Source organism: Pituophis catenifer, unplaced genomic scaffold, assembly GCF_029215685.1.
Source record: "Pituophis catenifer annectens isolate HBS135680 unplaced genomic scaffold, rPitCat1.0.hap2 SCAF_7, whole genome shotgun sequence".
Taxonomy (NCBI): domain Eukaryota; kingdom Metazoa; phylum Chordata; class Lepidosauria; order Squamata; family Colubridae; genus Pituophis; species Pituophis catenifer.
In genome coordinates this window covers 14,050,845-14,075,869 of record NW_027256887.1, presented here as the reverse complement: position 1 = coordinate 14,075,869, position 25,025 = coordinate 14,050,845, and the positions used below count along the sequence as shown (strand labels likewise).

At 38.4% G+C, this 25,025-nt stretch overlaps 1 protein-coding gene across 1 annotated transcript in view; it reads left to right on the top strand.

Annotated features, from left to right (window-relative positions):
• The window catches only part of CELSR1 (cadherin EGF LAG seven-pass G-type receptor 1), a 182,383-nt gene that overhangs the window by 70,214 nt on the left and 87,144 nt on the right, over nt 1–25,025 (top strand). Inside the window, exons 3-5 of the mRNA XM_070947154.1 lie at nt 11,153–11,375; nt 15,161–15,276; nt 22,265–22,353. Of these exons, the coding sequence (XP_070803255.1) occupies nt 11,153–11,375; nt 15,161–15,276; nt 22,265–22,353 (428 nt within the window). The remainder of the gene's footprint in view (nt 1–11,152; nt 11,376–15,160; nt 15,277–22,264; nt 22,354–25,025) is intronic.

Genomic DNA, 25,025 nt, shown 5'->3' with positions numbered 1-25,025 from the left:
GATTTGTGTCAAAGGACTGTTAATGGTTTCTCAGAGAGGGCCTCCTCACGGTGCCGTCGGTCAAGCAATGTCGGCTGGCGGCCCCCAGGGGGAGGGCCTTCTCTGTGGGAGCACCTGCCCTCTGGAACGAGCTACCTCCCGGAATACGGCTGATTCCGGATCTCCGCACTTTCCGTAAGGCCCTGAAGACGTTTTTATTTCAGCAAGCCGGCCTGGCCTGAATAGGTTTTAGGGGTTTTTAATTGTATTGCTAGGGGTTTTAAATTGGGGTGGCCGTTTAATTTAATTTATTCTTAATTATTTTAACTTTTATATTGCATGTTATTTTAATTCTCGGCTGTTCACCGCCCTGAGTCCCTTTGGGGAGAAGGGCGGGATATAAATTTAATAAATAAATAAATAAATTACTCATTCTGCCAAGATATTATTAAGTGAGAGTCAGGGGTGGGTTCTACTTATCTTTACTACCGGTTTGCAATGGGATCGTGCACACGCGATTGCTTCGCTCACGCACACGCCTTGCTTCTGCACACACGCAGGTCGCTTCTGGTGACATCAGGGCCAGTGGGTGGAGCCTCCTGCTTGTTTTACAACCAGTTCTATACAACCAGTCCAAACCGGGGGCAACCCACCACTGGTGAGAGTGTGTATCTATGTATCTGTGTGCACAAACATACATATACACACAGAAAGAGAGAGAGAGAGATTATGGAATGCTGCTATTAAAAAAAAACACATATTTTTCCTTTAGTCTCGGCTACTGAATTCTGAGCTGTCTCACTGCTTCTATTTGTCTATTACGGTTTTCGGAGGGCATCATCAGTTGACCTATTCCTAAGAGCCCCAGGTGCCATGCCATCATCCCAACATCTTCTGCACTCTCCCACCCCTAACCTTCCATCTGGGTTTTTTTGCCTGCAGAAATATTTTCAGAGATCAAAGTCTTGGACTGTCTCTTGAAGTCTAGTCCAGAGATTCAGTGTTCTTGTTTGTTGGTTTTTGGGTTTTTTTTTTTAATTAGTTTTCAGGTGGTTTGACAGGATTTCTGATGTTACAAAAGCCGTTTAAAGTGCTGGAATTAAGGAAGCTTTGTGTGTGAAAGTGATACGCCTAATGTCAATATAATCGCCATATTTTCCAATCTTCATCCACAGGACGGATTTTAGTGTTTCGGCTTGGTAACATGCTGCCATCGTGGGCAGGAAAAAGCCATTGCTGTTGAGAACATAATCATGCGTTTATGATTATGTTCCAGGATAAGGGGGGGAAAATGGCTTTCTGTAACACATTGTGAATACAGATAGGAAAATGAAGACTGTGGGGATAAACATGAATGAAGGCAGGGGTGGTATTCACTTACCTTTGCTACCAGTTCGCAAATGCGAGCGCGCGCAGGGCCTTTCTGTGCATGTGCAGATAATAAAAAACGGGACGCGATCACATCCGGGCGGGTGGGCAGAGCCTCCCGCAGCCACCGCTACCAGTTTGCCCGAACCAGATAGAACCAGCTGAATACCACCACTGAACTAAGGATTATATTTTCGGAATGCAAAGGGTTCCAGGTATAAGAAGAAAAGGGCTGATTCCATCTCATTCAAAACAAGAACATTGCTACAGTAATCTTATTAACTAAAGGATCTCTGTAAACTTTGAAGTCCAGTTTATTTGCTCATTTCAGTCTGTTCAAATTGCCTTTTAAATGAACTACTGTAGATGACTCCAAAGAATATTATAAATAAATAAATAAATACATACATAGGTACATACATACATACATACATACATACATACATACATACATTTATTGTCATTGTACATGTATACACAGTATACCCATACAACGAAATTCACTTAACACCCAAAGACCAGGTCCAACACACACAACAATCTCCAAACACACTCCCACCCACCGCAATTCTCCACCCCTAAACCACCCAAACATCCACACAACAGACCAAGTAATACTGTCCAACAGCTCACTGATGGTGACCCTTTAGTTCATTGTTGAGTGCAATTATAGCTCTGGGATAATTATCAAATATTGTATTCCACAAAACCCACAAGAAGAAGAATATAACAGTATTATAGTAGCAATCCCATACGTACAGTATGTTCATCAACTTTTGAATGGGAAAAGCATTGTGACATAATGTATGGTTGCATCCTTATACTCGCCTGGTTCTCAGTGGCAAAAAAACCCACTACCTTACATCTAATGTTTACACAAAAAAGAAAAAAAACAGACAAGCTCTAAAGAAAATGAATAATGTTCCTATTAAATAGTTAAACTAGGAGTTAATAAGTTAGCAGTAATCTGTGCTGCAATACTGCTTTTATCAAATTACACTTTCCCACTTGTGTGAGTAGTAAACAGTAACTCAACAAGTTAGATTTCTTTGCAGTTAAAAATTTTTCAGTTTTCTAAAAGTAACTTTTTCTTATTAGAGGCCAGGTGTTGGTACAGGGCTGTTGCCTTACTTTGGAGATAGGTCTAAAAACCACACACACACACAAATAAAGAGAAGTTTTTAAACACCATAGAGCCATTCCTCCTCCAGTCTCATTTTTCTTGATGCATTCCTTAAAGAAGTCTTTTATGAAGTAGGGAAACAGTGCAGGTTATGAGTGTTCTTCTTATATGATGAAGAGAATTGTTACATAAGACAAGAGTTGTTTAAAATAGCATGTGTACAGTATTGTTGTGGTCCGCCAGCAACCTGTGGAGCTGGCAGCGGAGTCGGACAGCAATGAGGCTGAGGAAGAACATGGGCCAGTCCTGGAGGCTGGGGAGCCCGGATGAGGGCTCTGCATCGGAGGCAGAGATGGGGCCAGGGCCATCGGGGAGTGATGTGCGGACTCCGGAGCCTCCAGAGGCTGACAGTAGAGAGGCAGAGAAACAGGAGGAGCCTGTTCCTAGTGCATGTATGAGAAGAGCTGCCAGAAGGCAAGAGCAGCTAAAGCAAAGAGGATGTCTCGGGAGTAGGGCCAAGAGATGATTGGTCCCTCCCATAAGTCTTAAAAGACCAGCAACGGCTCTTGGGCTCTTTGTCGGAAAACAACATTGATAGACTTTTTCTTGTCTTCCTGCATTTATCTCTTGTCAGTGTCTTCTGCTTCTGAACTTTTGCCAAGAAAAGCCTTTGGCAGTTTGCCTAATTATACCAAGGTTGGTGATTAGACTGAAGAATTTGTGTTATGAAGACTTTGTTTTGATTTAGTTTGGACTAAGCTGAGAATGAGTTAATTCTCAGCTGTTCTAATAAAGTCTGTTTGTTTTGGAACTGTTGCATAAGTCCCCTACTACAGTATTCTGTAGTCTTTGGAGCTGAACTTAAAGTCTAGGAAGTATCAGAGGTTTTTTGCTGAGTAGCAGGGGTGCTTATTCAGCAGGTTCTGACAGGTTCTGGAGAACCGGTAGCGGAAATTTTGAGTAGTTCAGAGAACTGGCAAATACCACCTCTGGCTGGCCCTAGGAGTGGGGAGGGAATGGGGATTTTGCAGTATCCTTCCCCTGCCACGCCCACTAAGCTATGCCCACAGAACTGGTAGTAAAAAAAAAATTGACTTTCACCACTGCTGAGTAGTAGTATTATTTACATTAAACTTCCAGGATATTCTAGAAACAGTCAAACAGACCCTGTATAGGTCATTCTCATGCTGTCGTCGAGGAATTTCTTGTGACTAATTGCTCACAAAGAAGACTATTTATTGACACGATGGTGCATCAAAGAATTCTGCATATTTTGGGCATTTGTTGCTCTGTAAGAGACAATGTTATGTCTGTAGCAATATATTAAAAACTGAAGGCTTACGAAGTGGTTTAGCTAGACTAAAAATGGCTATTTTGTACACAGCCATATCTGCAGTTTGACTTGTTTCCTGTTTTATATCAAATGCATTTTGGGAATACAGAAGAATTTGGGAGCCTATATTAGCAGTACTTCAATGAGGCTGATTTTCTAGATGAAGTATAAACCGTGGGTACGTTTTATTGTTTTAAACTACCCAGAAGCTAGATTTCTCTTAGCTGCTTATTCTGGCCTGCATTCTTCTTTTCACTGTGACCTTGAAAAGATGGGGAGTTTCCGTCTCCCACCTTTCAGAAGAGAAGTGCAAAAAGGAATAAGAATTAACTGTCTCCCATTAGGTTCCCTTTGTAGATCAAGGTAGTTTCCCAATAATTTTAGAGAAAAAAACCCGTGTATTTTGAAGTACACTTTCAGCAAAATGTTTGGATTGGAGTACAGAATAATTTATCTGCTTTCAGACCTGGTAACCAAGGGAGATTTGAATGAGGCATTGCTCAAGAGAAAGGGTAACCCCTGGTGTTTTTTTTACTCTGTCTTGAACAGTGGTAGATCTTTCTCCTGTCACTAATTTTATTTATCTTTGCTTCTCTTTTTTCATTTTGTTTCTTTTGATAATCTGGTAAATTACTATGACTAGACTGTACCAGTTCACTTCAAGATAAATAGTTATTTAGTTATCCTTGGAAGTTATTTTTTATTATTGTTCAATGACTGAACATATTTACCCAGAGGCATTCTATAGAAATCAAGGCTATGGTTTTCCCAGTTACAATGTATGGCTGTGAAAGTTGGACCATAAGAAAGGCTGAGCGCCAAAGAATTGAGGCCTTTAAACTCTGGTGCTGGAGAAGACTCCTGTGAGTCCCTTGGATGCAAGACGATCAAACCGGTCAGTCCTAGAGAAGATCAACCCTGACTGCTCTTTAGAAGGCCAGATCCTGAAGATGAAACTTAAATACTTTGGCCACCTAATGAGAAGGAAGGACTCGCTGGAGAAGAGCTTAATGCTGGGAAAGATTGAGGGCTAAAGAAGAAGGGGACGACAGAGAATGAGGTGGCTGGATGGAGTCACTGAAGCAGTCGGCGTGAGCTTAAATGGACTCCAGAGGATGGTAGAGGACAGGAAAGCCTGGAGGAACCTTGTCCATGGGGTTGCAATGGGTTGGACACAACTTTGCAACTAGCAACAACAAAGTGGCCCCCAACCTTTTTGGGCACCAAGGACTTGTTCCTTTGAGAGACGCTTTTCCATGGACCACAGGTGGCGTGGTTTTGCATGCTGCCTGCATCCTGCGGATGGGGCTTTGCTTCTTTGCGTGGCCCGGTTTCTGGAATGCCACAGCCTGGTGGCGATCCACAGACCGGGGGTTGGGGACCCCTTCCTTAGTAAATAACGTATTATTTATTCAGTGATTTCTCACATTTATATCCTACTTTTTATCTAGGAGTTCAAGATAACTTACAAGGGGGTCTGTCTGAATTTTTTATTTTTTATTTTTATTTTTTAATTTGATTTATATGCCGCCCTTCTCCGGAGACTCAGGGCGGCTTACAATGCGTTAAGCAATAGCCTTCATACTTTTGTATATTTACACAAAGTCAGCTTATTGCCCCCACAATCCGGGTCCTCATTTATAACAGTGGCTCTGGGATATTGACTGGATTTAGAGAAAGTGGCAGGCAATGCATTTGCACAATCTGTAGTTGTGTAGTAGTTTTGACTACGAAATCATGCCAAAGTATTGAGATACTCTGACTCAGAAAACTATATTAAAGATATACTATATGAACAGAAAATGACTTCAAATATACTATATAATCCCCAAAATTATATTTGCTTTCTTTTCTTGAAAGCACACCAAGTTTATTTGTACTCTGAGTTGAGAATAAGCTACAGTTTTTCATTTGCACATTGTTCACAACTTAGAAACAATAGGGTGCTTATTTGCATCAGTTATTAGGAGATGAACATGACTGTAAGCTGCCAAAGGCTAAACAACGTGTATCAACATACTGCATTCCTGGTTCGAAGCACACTCATTTTGTACTTCTGAGAGGTACGGAAGGGTGTGTGCAAATAATTGAGTTACAGTAGGTTTAGTGAGGCTTGGATTTTCTATTATAGCTTCTGGCTAAACTGTTAGCCCTTCTTCCTCGCTCCTCAGATTCATCTTATGCTCTATCCATTTCTTTAGACTTTAGATCACAAGAATTAATAACCCTGAATTTACATACTTACACATATACATACATGAATGGATGAAACAAGAATCCACAAATAAGGAAATAAATAAATAACATATTTTGTAATGCTCTTGTTAGTTCATAACATTAGTTATGATTAAGTTATTAGATTAATAACTTAATCTAATTCATAGATTAAGAATCCTGAACAGCCTTTTTATAATTAGACAATGATTTTGAGAATGTATTTGTAATTTTTGCAGAATGGAAGAGATTCTTTCATGAGCATTTGTGTCCTAAAATCTCCTAACCCTAAGAATGATATTTCACTTCTTTCATTTTTTTTCTAGTATAAATAAGAAAAAGAAAATCATAGGTGCTTGTTCTGTACTGTGATACCTAATGAGGAAAATGAGAAGGAAAAGAGAACGGGGAAAAATTTGTGTACCTTTGCTTATTAAGAGAAGCTTGACTACAAGACTTTAAAATTTTTTGTTTTCATTTAAATTCACTAGTATTCACCATGAACTTTCTGTATTAACCACAAAAATGGTTGAACTTAACTGTGATCTGTTTCAAAAGAAAATAACTCCACTGCCCATGGCTTGAAGTGAGCTTTTTTCAAATAAGCCATAAAGATTAATTACAGGTTGGAGATTAACTGTCATGTAAGGATCAGTCAAAAAGTAAACAAAAGATTCCATTCCTCACAACCACACTGGGAAAGAACAAAACTAAGAAATTATTAACTATAGTTTATTGTGATATCTGAACCAGCCATTAAGGTTACCAATCCCCTTTAAACCTCGGGCTGTTTTAAAAACGGTGAGCTAAGCAGGAGTTTACTGAATTGAAATGTAAATTTAGCTGGATTCTGAAAATTCTGAGGCAAGCATTTGCTTTAATTAAGGGAATTTATGTGAATTATCAAATGTGAACTGTCTTCTTTGACTGACATTCTATTGCTATTGTTCTATTGCTGACATTCATTGTTACATTATTCTATGAGAGAGAGAGAGAGAGGGAGAGAGAGAGAGAGGGAGGGAGGGAGGGAGAGAGAGAGGGAGGGAGGGAGGGAGAGAGAGAGAGGGAGAGATAATTTTCCAATTCTGCCTCTTTTTTGAGGCAAGATAAATGTCCCTTCTCCAAACTTAGCTCATATTTCAGTATTTGCAAAGGGTAATCTTTAACATCCTAAACGCTTTCACTAGCTTATCTATCTACAACTCCAGAGTTTCACTCCTGCACCAGTGGCATACCATCACGGTGACACATTCTTTCCAAAGGAGTCATTTGCAAGCCATACCGTCTTATCTGATGATTGAAAAAATAATGCCTTCTGGTATACATGCTTTAGGGTTAGTTCATTGACGACATCTTTGATAAATTTATGTTAGCTTTACTTATAATTTACTTATGTGTTTTACTTGTCTTCCCAGTAAGGCTCAAATTTGTGTGATCACTTTCAGTACTGGAAAAACAACTAAATTCTTACAGTATTTAGTGTAAAACCAAGAACTCGGTGGGATCTTAAGGAACTGTGAAGCTGAATCCACAAGACTTAATTGTGTTGCTGAAATAGTTTAATGCTCCCCCATGGTATTCTTTAGTACATACCATGAGAAAGTACTGATTCATTCATGGATTCATCATAGTATAAGCGTTTAATTCAAGACCTTAGATTGTTATATGAACTTTTGTAAATTGTAGCCAATTTACATGCCTGTGGATCCAGAGATTATCATGCCATTGTTATCATGAGATAACAAGTCTAGGCCATACCATCAAGGAATCCACATGCTATTGAGTCTCGTAGACTTTTCACAGTTCAGTGTACTCTCCAGTCAATTTAGTGTTCAACCAACCACTTCATCCCAATTATATTGCTTGCAAAGAATGAGCAAAAGTTCTCAAGATAGCTCAGTAAATTGAAGCTTCAGCTGAGGCCAGGAGGTAAAGTTTAAGAATAATTACTGTGTTCCCCCCAAAATAAGACCCTGTCTTATATTTTTTTGACCCTGAAATAAGCGCTTGGCCTTATTGCCGTGCGCTCAAAAGCCCAATTGGGCTTATTATCAGGGGATGTCTTATTTTGGGGGAAACAGGGTATTGTGTAAATGCACCCTCAGCAAAATAAAGCCTGCTTCTTGTTTAATTTATTAGTCCCCTTTTCAATTATAATTCAATTACAATTGGATTCATATATCAATATCAGATTAATGACAGTTTAAGTGAAGAAACAATAGTCAGGAAAATGTAGTCTATGTTGCTAAGTTACATGCTGTATTTTTGACGGCTGAAATTTTGCAAACTCACACAAATGATTATTTGCTATTTTTATTAGGGGAAGTATGGCCTTTCACCGAATGGCTAAGGCTTTTAGATAACTAAGATGTGCATCAAATGTGACAGCGTTTATTGTTGTTTTTTTATAGTTTTTGTTTTGTTTTTTTGTGGCTTTGAGTCGGTAGTGACTCCTGGCAACCGCCAGGACATATCTCTGCAGTTTTCTTGGCAAGATTTCAGAAGTGATTTGCCATTGCCTTCTTCCTACCGTAGGTTGAAAGGAAGTGACTGGTCCAAAGTTACCCAGCTAGCTTTGTGTCTAAGATGAGACTTGAGCTCACTTCTTGGTTCCTAGCCTGATGCCTTAACCACTACATCAAAACTGGCTGTCTTCTAGTATTGTTATAATGCATTGTACTCTATCTGTATTTTGAATACACTTAGAATTTTGGGTTCGAGGCCATTTATAAATCTCCTGGCTGTGAGCTACAACCCATTTAGGAGGCAAACAAAAGATTTCAGCATAAAACTGATTATATCAGTTAGATTGGGGTCCCCCAATCTCCAATCTATGGACTGGCACTGGTCTGCGGCATTCCAGAAACCAGGCCATGCAAATAAGCGGAGGCCCATCCACGGGACGCAGGCAGTATACAAAACCATAACCCCTCCGGTCCGCAGAAAAACATCCCTCCGCAGAACTGGTCCCTGATGCTCAAAATGTTGTTGGCCATTGAGTTAGATCACTTAGATAGAAAAACTCAACATGGAACTAAGATGAAAATTTCCTGACCATGAGAACAACTAACCCAATGGAACAGCTTTCCTCCTGGAGTTGTGGGTACTACTACATTGATGGAGGTTTTCAAGAAAAGATTGTACAACCTTTTGTCTGAGCAGGGGGTCACTAGAAGATTTCCAAGATCCCTTCAAGCCCTGTGATTCTGTGTTTTAATTTCAGGCCGCAGCTGTGATCCTGGGGAAGGATTCTAATCAACTAATTAAGATCACAGTGCTGAACTTTTTAATTCACAGATGGCACTTTTTAGCACTTTTTATGCAGTGCTGTGGTCAAAAAAAGGCAGCTTTTTTAAGGCAATCTCTGTGCTCTGCGGGGTAGGAGAAAAAAAAGTGGCTCAGGCACAGAATAATATAAATTAGGTCATACATGTATGGTTGTAAATTCGTACATTGGTCACAAAGTTACTTTTTCATCACTGTCATCATGCAAGCAATTGTTCTCCAAGTTGTCACTAATTGAGGACTACTGGTATCTTTTTATTATAATCGTATGATTTTATAATTATTTATAATAGCGTGCCATCTGTCAGAAATAGTGTAGGGCCGTGATGGCGAACCTATGGCATGGCTGCCACAGGTGGCACGCAGAGCCATATCGGTGGGCACACGACCTCAGCTCTGGCACCCATGCGTGCGCCAGCCAGCTGATTTTCGGGCCTTCTGGGCCCACCAGAAGTCAGGAAACACACTGTTTCTGGCCTCCGGAGGGCCTCTGTGGGTTGGTGGGGAAGGCCGTTTTTGCCCTCCCCAGGCTCCTAGAAAGGCTCTGGAGCATGGGGAGAGCAAAAAACGGGCCTACCAGGCCCACCGTGCCATCACGTGCCAAAAGCGGGGGGAGCACGGGGGGGCGGGGCGCATAGAATTATGGATGTGGGCACGTGTGTGTGTGACCCCAGCGCGCTCTCCCCACTTTTGGCACGTGATGGCAAAAAGGTTAGCCATCACTGGTGTAGGGTCTCCTGCCTTGGCGGGAGGTTGGACTAGATGACCTACAAGGTCCCTTCCAACTCGGTTAATTTGTAATACTGTAATAAAATGTCATTATTTCAACGATACATGGTATTTGTAATTTTGATTTTGATTGCAATTTTACAGCTATGCTTTAAGATGGATATTCATTTTGACTTTAAACTATCTTGGTTGGCTAGTTACACGACTGGAATGGTGAGATACAAAGCCAATAGTGGCGATGATTGATGTAATAATAATTGCAAATCGTATAAAGCTGTGTTTGTTAAATTCAGATGAATTTATACATTCATTTCTCAAATCATATGTATTTTTATATACTTTTCACTTTTTGCCAGTCATTTTTTTTTTGCCCCTATTTGTGTGTGTGTGTGTGTGTGTGTGTGTGTGTGTGTGTATGGTCCTATCCATGTTCTGTTGTCATCAGTTGCCTTTTATAAGACAACTGGAACACATTTCTTCAAACAGAAGTCTGGGTTTTCTCAGTAGACAAGCACTTTCAATTTAACTATGACAACTCTTTACTTAGCCCTTGAATTTAGCTTTAGCTGTCTTCATTGATTCAGAAGATTGTGCAAAAACAAGCTTGAGAGAGACTTACGATGATGACTAGATACCATTAATATTAGCTTTGATTAGATAACATAACTGAAGCTCTTCTTGAAAGATGTGTAGAAAACCCTTTTGTCATTAAAGGGTTTTAATGATAGTTTTATAAAACTGTTGACTGTTTTGGGGTGGAGGAAGTCAATTAAATGTAATTTACATGTTTCTTTTTTGCTTCCTTATTTCCATTGTCTACAACAAGGCCAATTGCTTTCTTAAAAATGAATTATTTTGAAGAACGTGACATAGTGACATCTCAAGTCTGATTGAAGAATAGAGACATAGTTTTTTTTTTCCCAGCTGATTCATAAGGCCAGGATTGGCAACATTCTTTAATGGAATTATACATAAACATTTAGCCCACATCCCACTGATAACGTCTGTTTTAGTTCAGCCAAGATTATATAATGAGTTAATTTGATTTTGAATCATTAGCTGTTTTGGAGGTACAGAATTATTTTCTCATAACTGGTGAGCCTTGCTATTTTTACTTTTAGGAGAATATTGTGAAGTGAATGCTCGCTCAGGACGCTGTGCACCCGGAGTCTGCAAGAACGGGGGTACCTGTGTTAACCTGCTCATTGGCGGCTTCAAATGTGAATGCCCTCCTGGTGAATATGAGAGACCTTATTGTGAGATGACCACAAGAAGTTTCCCTCCAGAGTCATTTGTCACCTTCAAGGGATTAAGGCAGCGCTTCCATTTCACTGTATCTCTCATGTAAGTATCGCTTCTTCCAGTGTTGTATGAAAAATTTGCAAGTCGTTGCAAATTTGTATTGACCTCAAAACACAACGTAAGCATCTTAAAAGTCATTGTTTTTGCAATGTCTACCTAATAAAAAGGTTTGTTGCCATTTTTTAATACTAAATGATTCCCTTACTTTTATACTTATTTTTCCACAGTTGGGGAATTCTTTGAGGTTGACCAAGAACTGAGATTGAGCTTGTCAACGGTTTTAAGAGTATAGCTTTATGCTCAAATTGGCATCTTCTTTTAACCTGACAGTCCCTTGAATATCAGGGGCTTGAAGATTTTATCTAATTAATTGCACCTTTCTTGACTGCAGTTTGTATTTTTTAAAAACATCACATGTCCACAAAACGTGTAGATAAGTAATAAAATTTTCTAGCTCATGAATTATATATGTTTACAGATGTCATATAGGTAAAAAAAAACATATTGTAAAAATGGCTGAGAAAAAAGAGACACTACAGAATCCTGTACTTGTCCAGTACAACCTGTCTCATTTCTCTGTTAAGCTACTTATCACATTTATGCATCAACTCTCAAGTTGACTAATGTCTCTTTTAAGTTTTTCTCTCCTCCTTTTCCTTTCTGTCTTCCTTTTACCAAACTTAATTTTAAATTTAATTTAATTTAATTTAAATGTCAGCATAAATCTTTCTAGGTGAGATTTCAGTTACATGTCTATGAGGGTTAAAGGGTCATTGCAATATATAAGGCAGAGCTTGTTCAAGAAGGTTTTCTTTGTGTGACCAAATTTTAGGTCTACATTACTAAAAAGAGGTTCCTAGGCTCTGCGATTTCAGTTGGAAACCCATTTTCTTTAAGTAAGAACCAGAGATAACACTGAGCACTATTTTATTTGTTTTTAAATTTGTTTTTAGCTCATCTTCAGGAGTGCAATATTCTTAAGGCTGCTCATGTAGTGATAAAAAAGGAAGTTTTTATTCTTTTGGTATCTACTGGACTTTAAAGCTCTTTAGAGCAGTGATGGTGAACCTTTTCAGCACCAAGTGCCCAAACCGGAATGCGCTCCCGCGCCACAGCCCCGGAAACTCAGAGACCAGCTGGCCAATGCACATGCGCTCACCAGCCACCTTGTTTTCTGGTTTCCGGCGCATGCATGCGCACCAGCCAGCTGCTCTTCACGTGTGCCAGAGCCCTGGAAACCCGAAGACCAGCTGGTCAGTGTGCATGCACTGGAAACCAGAAGAGTAGCTGGCGACAGCGCACATCAGAGGTGAAATCCAGCAGGTTTTGATAGGTTCTGGAGAACCGGTAGTGGAAATTTTGAGCAGTTCGGAGAACCGGTAGCAGAAATTTTGAGTAGTTCAGAGAACCAGCAAATATCACCTCTGGCTGGCCCCAGAGTGGGTGGGAATGGAGATTGTGCAGTATCCTTCCCCTGCCACACCCACCAAGCCATACCATGCCCACCAAGCCACACCCACAGAACCAGTAGTAAAAAAAAATTGGATTTCACCACTGGCGCACGTACCCGCAGAGAGGGCTCTGCGTGCCACCTCTGGCACTTGTGCCATAGGTTCACCATCACAGCTTTAGAGTATGCTGAAAGTAATGCACTCTTAAATGATAGTGCTAGGAAAGTAACATGGATAGGGAACCTGTCTATTTCTCAAAGGTGGGCTCTCAAGATTCCATTGCTCAGATAATTCTCTATAAGTAAAGATTCAGGATGGATCTCCACACATGGGAACATTTCTTTAAAGGCAGTAATGTCACCATGGACCAGAGAAGAGTTTAGTTCACGCAATGGTGAACCATAGTTTAAGGATATAGAACATGTTTTCACTGTAGGAAGATCTATGTTTAAATCTTGGTATCTTCATATCAAAAGATCTAATACAGAGGTCTTCAAACTTGGCAGCTTTAAGACTTGTGGACTTCAGCTCCCAGAATTCTCCAGCCAACTATGCTGGCTAGAGAATTCTGGGAGTTGAAGTCCACAAGTCTTAAAGCTGTCAAGTTTGAAGACCTCTGATCTAATAGCTGAAAATGTGAAAGACCCCTGCCTGCGATTCGAGATATTTGGACCTGCTATAATGCTACTTTCAATCATATTTTATTTCATATAAATAACAAGGGCAGAGGTGAAGTCACTGGTTAATTCTTTCAACCTGGAAGCGCCTTGATGCTTCTGACATGAGTGCAAAATAAATAAGTAATAAATTGACATTCTCTTTGTTAGATTCTTGGAAGCTGAAATGTTGATGCCACTGGTAAGAGGATCTCCAAGTGAAGCAAATATGAGGAGGAAGGTTCCTCCTCTCCTGTTCCTCAAATACACTATCTACAATAAATATCACACCTTTTGTTAGATACTCTCTCTCTTTCTTTCTTTCTCTCTTTCCTGTCCCCATATTAGACAGCCAATGACAGTTTGATGTATTGCAGGGGTGTCAAACTTGATTTCATTGAGGGCTGCATCAGGGTTATGTTTGACCTCGGTGGGAGAGGTGGCGAGCATGGCCAGGGTGGGCATGGCCAGCTCGACATCACTCATGCCAGAGGGCATCTGTGGTGGCCCAGGCAGGGCTGGGGGGGATTCATCGTCTCAAACGGAGAAGGCGAGACCAGGGAGAGAGCCAAATCCTTGTCCACCAGAGGAGCCTTGCCGTCTGCTGGTGGCCAAGTACTAAGGCAGGACTTCCCTCCCTCCCTCCCTTCCTCCCTTCCTTCTCTTTTTTCCTTCCCTCTTCATTCACCTTTCTTCTTCCTTCCCCTCTTTCCTTCATTTTCCTTCCTTGCTTTCCTCCCATCTTCCCATCTTTTTCTTTGTCTTTCCTTTTTTCTTTTTTCTTTTTTCTTTTTTTTGATTTGATTTATATGCCGCCCTTCTCTGGAGACTCAGGGCGGCTTACAATGCGTTAAGCAATAGCCTTCATACTTTTGTATATTTATACAAAGTCAGTTTATTGCCCCCACAATCCGGGTCCTCATTTTACCTACCTTAGAAAGGATGGAAGCCTGAGTCAACCTTGAGCCTGGTGAGATTTGAACTTGCAGTAATTGCAGGCAGCTGATGTTAATAACGGTGCTTTAGTCTGCTGCACCACCAGGGTTCTTTCCCTTTCTCCTTTCCTGTCCGTTCTTGGATGCTCAAATGCAAAAGGGGAAACATTTCTCCTTTTGTTTTGTTTTGCTTTTAATTTGTTTTGCTAGCCCTCTGCCAGTGAAATCAGAGCTCAGGGGGCTGCACACGATCCCCCGAGCTCCATTTTCGCTGGCAGAGGGCTGCAGGAGGCCATCCAAGCTGAAAATGGGACCTGGGAGGGCCGCACACACCCTTCCCGAGCTCCATTTTTGCTGGCAGAGGCACCGCGGGCTGGGCCTTTGCTGCTTCCAGGGCGGCCCCACAGGCCAGATCTAAGCACCCCATGGGCTGAATCCAGCCTGCGGGCCTTGAGTTTGACACCCCTGATGTAGTAGTTAAGGCACCAGACTAGAATCTGTGACACTGAGTTCTAGTTCTGCCTTAGGCACAAAGCCAGCTGGTTACTTGGCACCAGTCATTCTCTCTTAGGCCTCAGAAGGAGAAGGTAAGGGCAAACCACTTCTGAAGATCTTATCAAGAAGACAGCAGGGGCTAGTGCAGGCAGTCATCAGGCATCAGCGCTGACTCAAAAACACACACACACTCAAATCTCCACAATGGTAGCATGTCTAGCAAAACTTACTTAATTTGTTTGACTGGAGAAGGTTTCTGTGTGACATGTTGTTGTTCCTTTCTAACGTAGGTTTGCAACAAGGGAAAGGAATGCTTTACTTCTCTATAATGGACGTTTTAATGAGAAACATGATTTTATTGCTCTTGAGATCATTGAAGAACAGATCCAGCTAACATTTTCTGCAGGTAAGATACTTGGCAATGACTGGAACTCTTTACTGAATAAAACGTATTTCTAAATTTTCCGCCGTGCTTTGAAGACACTCCTATTCCAGCAAGCCGGCCTGGCCTAATTTTCTCCCCTTCTTTTAAATTTTTAAACTGAAATTTTAATTCGTTTTAAATTATTGGGAGTTTTAAATTGTCTCGGGCAAAAATTATTTAATTGGGTTTTAATCATGTTTTAACTTTTGTATTTATGTGTTTTATTTTGTGCCTGTTCACCGCCCTGAGTCCTTCGGGAGTAGGGCGGTATACAAATTTAATAAAATGAAAATGAAATGAATGAAAAAATATTCATGATGTTCTATCATGATATTCATGATGCAATTTATTTCCTAAGGCCACCGCCCTGTACATATCCTTGGAGAAAATAAAATTTCATTTCAAATGCTTTGTTTTCAAGATTCATGTTGTTGGAAATCTTGTCTTATGGAGCCCTATATTAAGTGTAATCACTGATTATTCTTTGTTATATTTTTTTAAAATTAAATATCACTGATCCTATACTGCTAAATTATGGCCCAATTAATCCATGCATACGTGTGCTAGAACAGTGCCATACTTCAGATTACAAAGTAAAAAAATGTTTTGGAATGTGTATGACCACTCAGAAGGCATCTGTCTGCAACTTCTTAAACTAAAGATATATTTACTTGGGGTTATAACAGGCAGCTGTAATGTCATGGGAAAAGATGCTTATACCAACTGCTATGTGATTGTCCACATATGTTTCAACACTGAATCTGAAATGTGTCCAGTCTCACATTCGTGCCCATATTTCTGTTGTCCAGGATGTATCAAAATTACAGATTTGCTATTCACTATTATGGTATTGTTACTCTCTGCTGTTAGGTTAGGTTAGGTTAGGTTAGGATAGGATAGGATAGGATAGGATAGGATAGGATAGGATAGGATAGGATAGGATAGGATAGGATAGGATAGGATAGGATAGGATAGGATTCTTTATTGGCCAAGTGTGATTGAACACACAAGGAATTTGTCTTTGGTGCATATGCTCTCGAAGTTCATAAAAAGACAAGATACATTTGTCAATAATCATAAGGTACAACACTTAGTGATACTCATAGGGTACAAATAAGCAATCAAATCATACTAGGAAACAATCAATATAAATCATAAGGATACAGCAAAAAGTCACAGTCATACAATCATAAGTGGGAGGAGTTGGGTGATAGGAATGATGAGAAGATTAATAGTAGTGCAGACTTAGTAAATAGTTTGACAGTGTTGAGGGAGTTATATGTTTAGCAGAGTGATGGCGTTTGGGAAAAAACTGTTCTTGTGTCTAGTTGTTCTGGTGTGCAGTACTCTATAGCGTCATTTTGAGGGTAGGAGTTGGAAGAATTTATGTCCAGGATGCGAGGGGTCTATAAATATTTTCAACAGCCTTCTTTTTGACTGGTGCAGTATACAGGTGCTCAATGGAAGGCAGGTTGGTAGCAATTGTTTTTTCTGCAGTTATTGAGTTACAAGTACTCCATTTTGTAAAGTATGGAAACTCCTAATTTTCTTTAGGAGTCCATTGAAAACCCAAGTGCTTGGAAGGTTCATGTACCTGAACCAGAAGTGTGAATCTTAAATTATTCACTCTGCCTTGAAAAGAGAATGTGTGACAAAACGTAATCTATTTTACTTTATGTGAAAACATAGATAGCAGCCTAATTTCGTGCATGTAAATTCAGAACAAACCCTGTTTTGTTTAAGGGCTCAGATTGCAGCTCTGTGGACACTGTCCTATAAATAAACCTTAGATTCACTTTCAAGTAAAAATACATTCATGATAAATTATCCCAAAAGAGAATTTAAAACTTGTTAATACTGAAATTAGTGCTTGACAAAATTATTTAAAGATTCGTGTTTTGTAAATAAAATTACTAATCTCCCTTTGTTAGAGTCCCCCTTTACAATTACATGTATGTTTAATTTAGAAAAGAAGGAAGGGAAGGGGAGAGGGAGTGGGAAAAGAAAAGGTAGATAGATAGATAGATAGATAGATAGATAGATAGATAAGATAGATAGATAGATGGATGGATGGATGGATGGATGGATGGATGGATGGATGGATGGATGGAAGCAAAAGAGAAAAAAAGAGAAGAAAAAAAGAAAAATGAAAAATTGTTAGAAAATACCGGAACCTGATTCAGGAAAGTAGTTTTCAGATTATTTTTACACCATGAAGCTGAAATGATGTAAATATAGAGAATCTGCCATGTATAAACATTTATGATAAATCCTCAACAGTAAATATGATTATGAATATGATTATATTCTGAATATATTTTTAATAGGACTTTTTTGTGTGATTATTCTGTAGATCATAGCACATTGAAAAGTTCAGAGTTCAAGTTCTTAAATGCAACAGTTAAATTTAGATTTAAAGCTTTTGCCCAAAGCAATACTTTTCTATTTACTAAGTTTAATTGCAAATCAAGATAAAATATACAGTAGCTGGAGAAGATTTCTGTCTAGATTGTATCAACTGTTTGTTATGTCTGTAACCTGCAAACTCCTTCTTATCTAGAGAAGGAGAAATGCTAAGGTAGAACAATAATCCTGCAAGAACATCTTTGTTTAAAACTTTAGTAGCCAGATGCAATTTGCAAAAGATTTATGGCAAAAAACAACAGAGCAATTGAATATTCCTACACTCATTTTTCTAAATTGTATTGGATCTTCAAGATATTAAATGATATATGTGCATTTACAGTCCACAGAATATTTGAGTTCATTGAATAAATGTCTGTTTTATGAAAAATTCTGTTTATGAAATAATACACAAGTTAGAAAAAAAAACATACCTTACCTCTGGAATGAAATAAATGTTCTGATCAGAAGATAAATTTAGAAATAATAACCATAGTCCAGAGTTTATATCACATCAAAGTGGTAGCATCTAACTTACTGTGGCTTATTTCAAGAAGCAAACCTAGGTCAGATCAGAGAAATTCTTTGAGACATTGGTATGAAGCAATGGCAAAGTGCTGTTCTACTGTTATCGAGAAAGCAAGTTGAATTTGTCTGTGAAATTGCCAACAACTGCAATTGAGAGTGTCTTTATTTGACTCTACTACAGTAATACTTTCAACCATCATAGATGGAGAGGATATTTCCATGCACATTGCAGTATTTGTTCCAGCTGCATTTAATTGCTTTTTTAAAACATGGATACCATTGTTCATACTCACATATCAGCAACTACTATAATCTATTACTTAAGGTGATTTAGGAGTGTTTTTTTCTCCTTAATTACTCATTGAGAAAATGTGTGGCATACTATACATATTTACTTTTAATTTAAGTGCAAATATAGATTAAAAATCCAACTCCATGTTTGGTCTTGTTTAGTTTTTGCTAGTTTTTCTTCTGTTGAAGTTTGTATCATAACTTTGGAAATAAAGTAAAATTTATTTTCAAAAAATCCAACTCAGTGGTAAGCAAGAGATTATTTGTATGAAAATGAAACATATTTTAGACTCAATTCTGTACAATTCTGACAATCGCTTCTATAGGCTCGCAAGTGCAACATGTTGCATTTGAATAATTACATCTGCAAATAGGCATTCAGACATTAAACAGATGTAGGAGAAAGAAACATGTTTTTGTGAGGCAGTATTAAGTGGGACGCGGTGGCTCAGTGGCTAAAACCCTGAGCTTGTCGATTGAAAGTTTGGCAGTTCAGCGGTTCGAATCCCTAGTGCCACGTAACGGGGTGAGCTCCCATTACTTGTCCCAGCTTCTGCCAACCTAGCAGTTCGAAAGCAGGTAAAAAATGCAAGTAGAAAAATAGGGACCACCTTTGGTGGGAAAGTAACAGCGTTCCGTGCGCCTTTGGCATTTAGTCATGCCGGCCACATGACCATGGAGACATCTCCGGAAAGCGCTGGCTCTTTGGCTTTGAAACGGAGATGAGCATTACCACATAGAGTCGTGAACAACTAGCACATATGTGCGTGGGGAACCTTTACCTATTAAGGAATATTAAAGTTTTCTCTTTTGCAAGTAATTTCACTTCTATTCAGATCCAAAATGCTTCTCAAAAAAGAATAGTGGGTGTTCCTCTTGAAATGCTCATAAAAACAACACAGAAGTATATTCACCATCTTTAGCGAAAGGCAATATTTGTGTTCCTTTCTCAGTTGAACACCTTTCTGTATGACCCAAGCAGGTGTGTGTGTCAAACTGAGGTAAATGTTTGCATTTGAATAGAATACTGGGGAAATACAGAGAGGTTTATTGTATACGTTGTTGGTCTTAAGTCTTAACCATTTTTTTTTCTTATTCTTCTTTAGTGGAAACTTTTATCCAGCTAGTCACTCATGATAAACCCAACCTGCCCATTTTGACAGGTCCTTGTGTACTTTTCCTGCAGATATTTGTTTTGCTATTACCTCAGAGAAGCAGTGAATAGTCACTGGGCTGGTTGTACTAGTCTGCATAACTTATCTGGCAGTTTGTTCTTTATCAAATCCAATCTTTAAAAGACATTTCAATGTGAAAGAAAGGAAGCCATGACATTCAGGGCAGGGATAGAACTTCTGTAATTTTCTGGGAAGAAAAATGTTTTCTTTGTTCCCCCAACACCTTATCTGACATTCTTGTTAGATTCCAGCCTGAAGAAAACACACAGAAATTCCTATATCTTTTGTCAGTTTGCAGTTGTTTTCACTTTCTTGGTTTATCTTAAATATTTACTTTTTGCATATGATTTGTTTTCATTCCTTTTCTAAGTGTTTGATGAAGAACAATTGCTACAGCACAAAGACACCTTAGAAATATACAATATACATTTGTATGGATATATACTTATAGTTGCCATAAGTTGTTTGTTGTTGCCGTTAACATTGTTTATGCCACTCTACATCTAATGTTATTGTTATCATTAATTGTAAGTGACAATTTGAGTGGCAACAAATGCTTTTCTAAATGTAATTTTATATGCTTGCTAATGTCTTGTATTTACATTCCTCCGATTGTAATCAGTATGTAACAGTCCCCTTGGAAAAGAGATTTGTAGGTTGGAAGTACTTCTAAATTCACATTTGACCCTATAAGCTCTTTTAAGAGCCTCTAATTGTTTTTGTCCAGTTTACGCTAATATACCTGATTTTGTCCATTTAAAAAGAAGTCACAATTGTATATACACAAAATTGGAAACAAGTAGAAGTCCCAACTCAAGATAGAATAGTATCTAAAATTATGGAATGTGCTGAGATGGATAGACTCACCAAGGAAATTCAAGGAAAGGAAGAATCTGAATATTATTTGGTCTGGCAAAGGTGGTATCAATGGTTAGAGGAAAAAAAGAAAAAGAAAGAAAGGAAAATCAAATAAAAGGAAGATCTCAAAAGAGTAAAATAAATTTCTATATCAAATGAAATTTAATAAAGAAATACCAGATATCAATAAAATAATATCATTATATAAGGTGAGAGAAAGAATATATACTGAAGAATATAGGTTATTGATATTGTAATAATTCAGACATTACATTTAGATGTCATTAAGATGATGCTTGTTGTATATTGTTTTACTTGTATTTATAAATGTATTTTTTGGTTTCTTAAATTAATAAAAGTGTACAAATTTAAAAAAAAAGACAGCGGTATCAATAAAATGAATGTTTGTGAGCTTCGTAAAAAAAAAGAAAAGAAAAGAAGTCACAATGTGATATGAGATGTGGGACTGTGTTTGAAACTTCAGCTGGAAAGACATATAGCTGCAAAGGTATTAGTATACATTCATTACTGGGAAGTTACTAAATTTCCACTCCAGTACAGATGAATTGGCAGAGTTTTGCATATTTAGCTTTATATGGGTTGGTGGCTCCTGGATATCCAAAGCAGGATTTTTCAAACTGTTCCATGAAGTCACTAGAACAGGAGGGGAAAAAAACTTCACTCACAGTCTATTTTCTATCTTTACTAACTTTACTTTCTTCCATTTACCATAGCAGCGTTTATAACTCAAAAAACTTTGAAAACGCCTAAATAATCTCCTATCATGTACAATGCTGTCTGTATCTTCTCTAAATCTTCATTTCTGGAGACCCACAACACTTCATTCTCTGTTATTTTGAAAGTGATGAAGATGGCTAGCAGTCAGGAAAAGGTCACACCAAAACTTGAGCTTTCTCTGCTAAATGCCTCTTTTTGTTTCAACAGATCTTTAATCTGCCAGATTCAGCATCGTTTTCAAACTGCTTTTATCTATGTAAATTGTTCTCTTTATTATTATTTTTCTACATACCCTTTCTAATCCAAGTATTTAACTTAATTTAAGTATTTAACCCTAACCTTGAAAAACATGGTTCTGTTGAAAGACTTTGTTATATGTTGTCTTAATTCATAAGTATATTGAGGGAACAATGTACAGTACAGATAGTCTTCAACTTACAACAGTTCATTTAGTGATTCAAAGTTACAACGGCACTGAAAAAAGTGACAGGATCGTTTTCACACTTAGACCATTGCAGCATCCCCATGGTCATGTAATCAAAATTCAGATGCTTGGCACCTAACTTGCATTATGACGGTTGTGACCTTCTGACAAGCAAAGTCAGTGTGGAAGCCAGATTCACTTAACAACTGTGTTATTAATTTAACTGCAATGATTCACTTACCAACAGTAGCAAGAAAAGTTGTAAAATGGGGCAAAACTCACTTAACAGCTATCTCATTTAACAACAGAAATTTTGGGCTCAATTGTGGGTCGTAAGTTGAGGCCTACCTGTATATGCATACATATGTACAATGGATTTATCTTTAAAATCTTTGGTATTAATCTACTTAATATTTTGTTTAATACATTTTGCTGCTGATTGTACCAAATACGATTAACGTCTTTGTTAATTGCAGAAAATGAATGTTTTCAAAAATCGAACTTTTAAGTTGAACACTTTCTTCTTCTCTCTCTCTTCCATGCTATTTCTCAGGAGAAACCACCACAACAGTTGCTCCATTTGTTCCAGGAGGGGTTAGTGATGGGCAGTGGCATTCTGTCCAAGTGCAGTATTATAACAAGGTAAGGAATGCTCTTTTAGTGATATTCTCTATAAGTTCAATGGATTGGACCAGTTTCTCTGTTAACATAAACCAAGGAAGTCCTTATGGTTGAAAGCCATGCAGGAATGGAAAACTTGCTTTGGGGCTGATGCATTTTTTAATATTGCAATAGGTTAATTGGATATATTCCATAATGATGAATGAGTATTTTTGAACCATTTGTGACTATTCTTCACAAAGGCCACACTTGGAATATTGCATTCAGTTTTGGTCGCCATGATGTAAAAAAGATGTTGAGACTCTAGAAAGAGCGCAGAGAAGAGTAACAAAGATGATTAGGGGACTGGAGGCTAAAACATATGAAGAACGGTTGCAGGAACTGGGTATGTCTAGTTTAATGTCTAGTTTCAATGTAAACTTAAAAGAGTTTTTGAATCAGAATGCTTGGAGGATGGACCTTTGGCCACAATAGAGAGACCTGGCTGAAAATAACACTAAATATATATAGTTCAGGATAATAAGGATGAGCCCTCCCCTCCCAAAAAGGCAGAGGGTAATATTTTTATATCATAACAAAACAGTAAATAACTTAATATTCATACCAGAATATTGGGGAACATCTCTTTCTGTTGTAAATGAAGTTGTCATATGGACCTGGAATATAGGAATGAAAACGTTACTGAAAATTACGATTAAGTTAAAATGGAGCTAAATTTCTAAAGTTTCTCACGGCACCATTGTTGTCGGAATATGTGAGCCTGAGGCTGACTGCAGCTCATCCTCATAAAGCTTGTCTCTGTTTACTTCTACATGTCATGAGGTCATTGCCCTGAGTTCTTTATGAAAGACATCATTCTTTCTTATTCCTTTATCTTTTATTTTAACATTACTGGGAGAGGATAGCTATTTGCAGCTTATTTAAGTACCTACTTAGTCTTTGCCATAAATTTTCTTGCAATCTGCAGCTTACACCCTTGCATTTGGTTGTTACAGTTCAGTTGCTTTCGTTGAAAAAACACTGATAAAATGACAGATGATAGAGTAATCCATAGTTCTTTTACTGGAGTCATTGGTTCATGTTGGCCAAGAATCCTGGGAAAAAGCTTATATATCAGCAAAAGTCTGGGTTTCATAGTGTGGTTGTTGGTTTAGAATTTTAAGCAGCTGCCAAAAAGATAACGACTTGACATTGCTCCAGGGTATTCTTTAAAAAGAAAAGGGATCCCACACATTAGTTAAAAATAAAGTTTTGCCTCACTTCAGGATCCCAAGTTCGTTCAAGTAATAAAGCAGTTTTCTAACAATATGATTATTTACGGACAAGAAAAATCATTTTGTGTATAGACAACACTGCTTATAAAAACACAAATTCCACCTCTTAGAACTCAGTAAACCAGTTTACTGGTTTAATAATGGCACCGGCATAAAATTTTGCAGGCCTGTTTGCCATCTCAAATCAATAGTTGACTTTTTGCCTTATTTATTCGCTTGTTTAATTTATATTCCACACTTCAGTAGGTTCCCAGAACAGTTTCCAAGAAGTTAAAACTACAGCAAATAGAAATTTAGAAAATGTAAATAAGAACATAAAAATACCATAGCATGAAAGCAATGAAAGAACTTGTACGATAAAGATTCCCTTGAGTCAGGCACAATTCTTAATTATAAGGACACACCCATGTAATTTTCTTGGCAGTAATGTACAAGTGATTTGCCATGGTTGCCTTTTGGGGCAGTTTTTCTATCTCCCTATCTATCCTACAGCCCTGACGTTTTCTGGTGATGTTCTATCCAAATTGGGATTATTGAGATACTGTGATTATACAAGGATATGTAACCAACACTAAGAAACAAGGCTAAGCCAGTGTCTGCATTTCCTGTGTCGGATGAGGAGAGCACATCTTTTTCCTTCTGTCCTGGCTACTTTTTACAGAGGCCTGATTGAGAGCATTTTAACAAACAGCATCACTGTTTGGTTTGGTGGCAGCAGTGCCTCATATAGAAAGTCCATACAGAGAGTGGTAAGGACAACCAAGAAGATTATAGGAAGCTCTCTTCCTGTTATCCAGGATACTGCTTATAAGCGCTATGTGCTTAGAGCTCAAAGCATTGTTAGAGACCCCACACACCCACTTTACGGTCTGTTTCTGTTGTTCCCCTCTGGGAGGAGGTTTCAAAGTATTTCTAGCAGGACTACCAGATTCTGTAACAGCTTTGTTCCCTATGCCATCCGTCTGGTAAACTCGCAAGATTCGTTTTTCTCACCATGTGCATGTATACATCCGAATTTGACTGTGCTATTTCTCCATGTCATATAATATATGTGGGTATAGGCATATTCATTCATTCGTTCATTCATTTGTTTATTTATTTATTCATGTTTATGTCGTGTATATTGGAGGTGGTGACCCTTTGAGAGCTGTGTGCAACAAAATTTCATTTTAATGTATGCCGATTAGTGTACGTTCAAAGTGACAATGAAGTTATTCCTTCTCCTTCTCCTTCTCCTTCTCCTTCTCCTTCTCCTTCTCCTTTTCCTTTTCCTTTTCCTTTTCCTTTTCTTTTTCCTTCTCCTTCTCCTTCTTAAATCTAAAGACATAGTGGTAGGTGACCTAAATGCTACATTGAAAGGAAATATTATTTTTTATTATTATTACATATTACACAGTTTATATTATGCAGTTCACATTT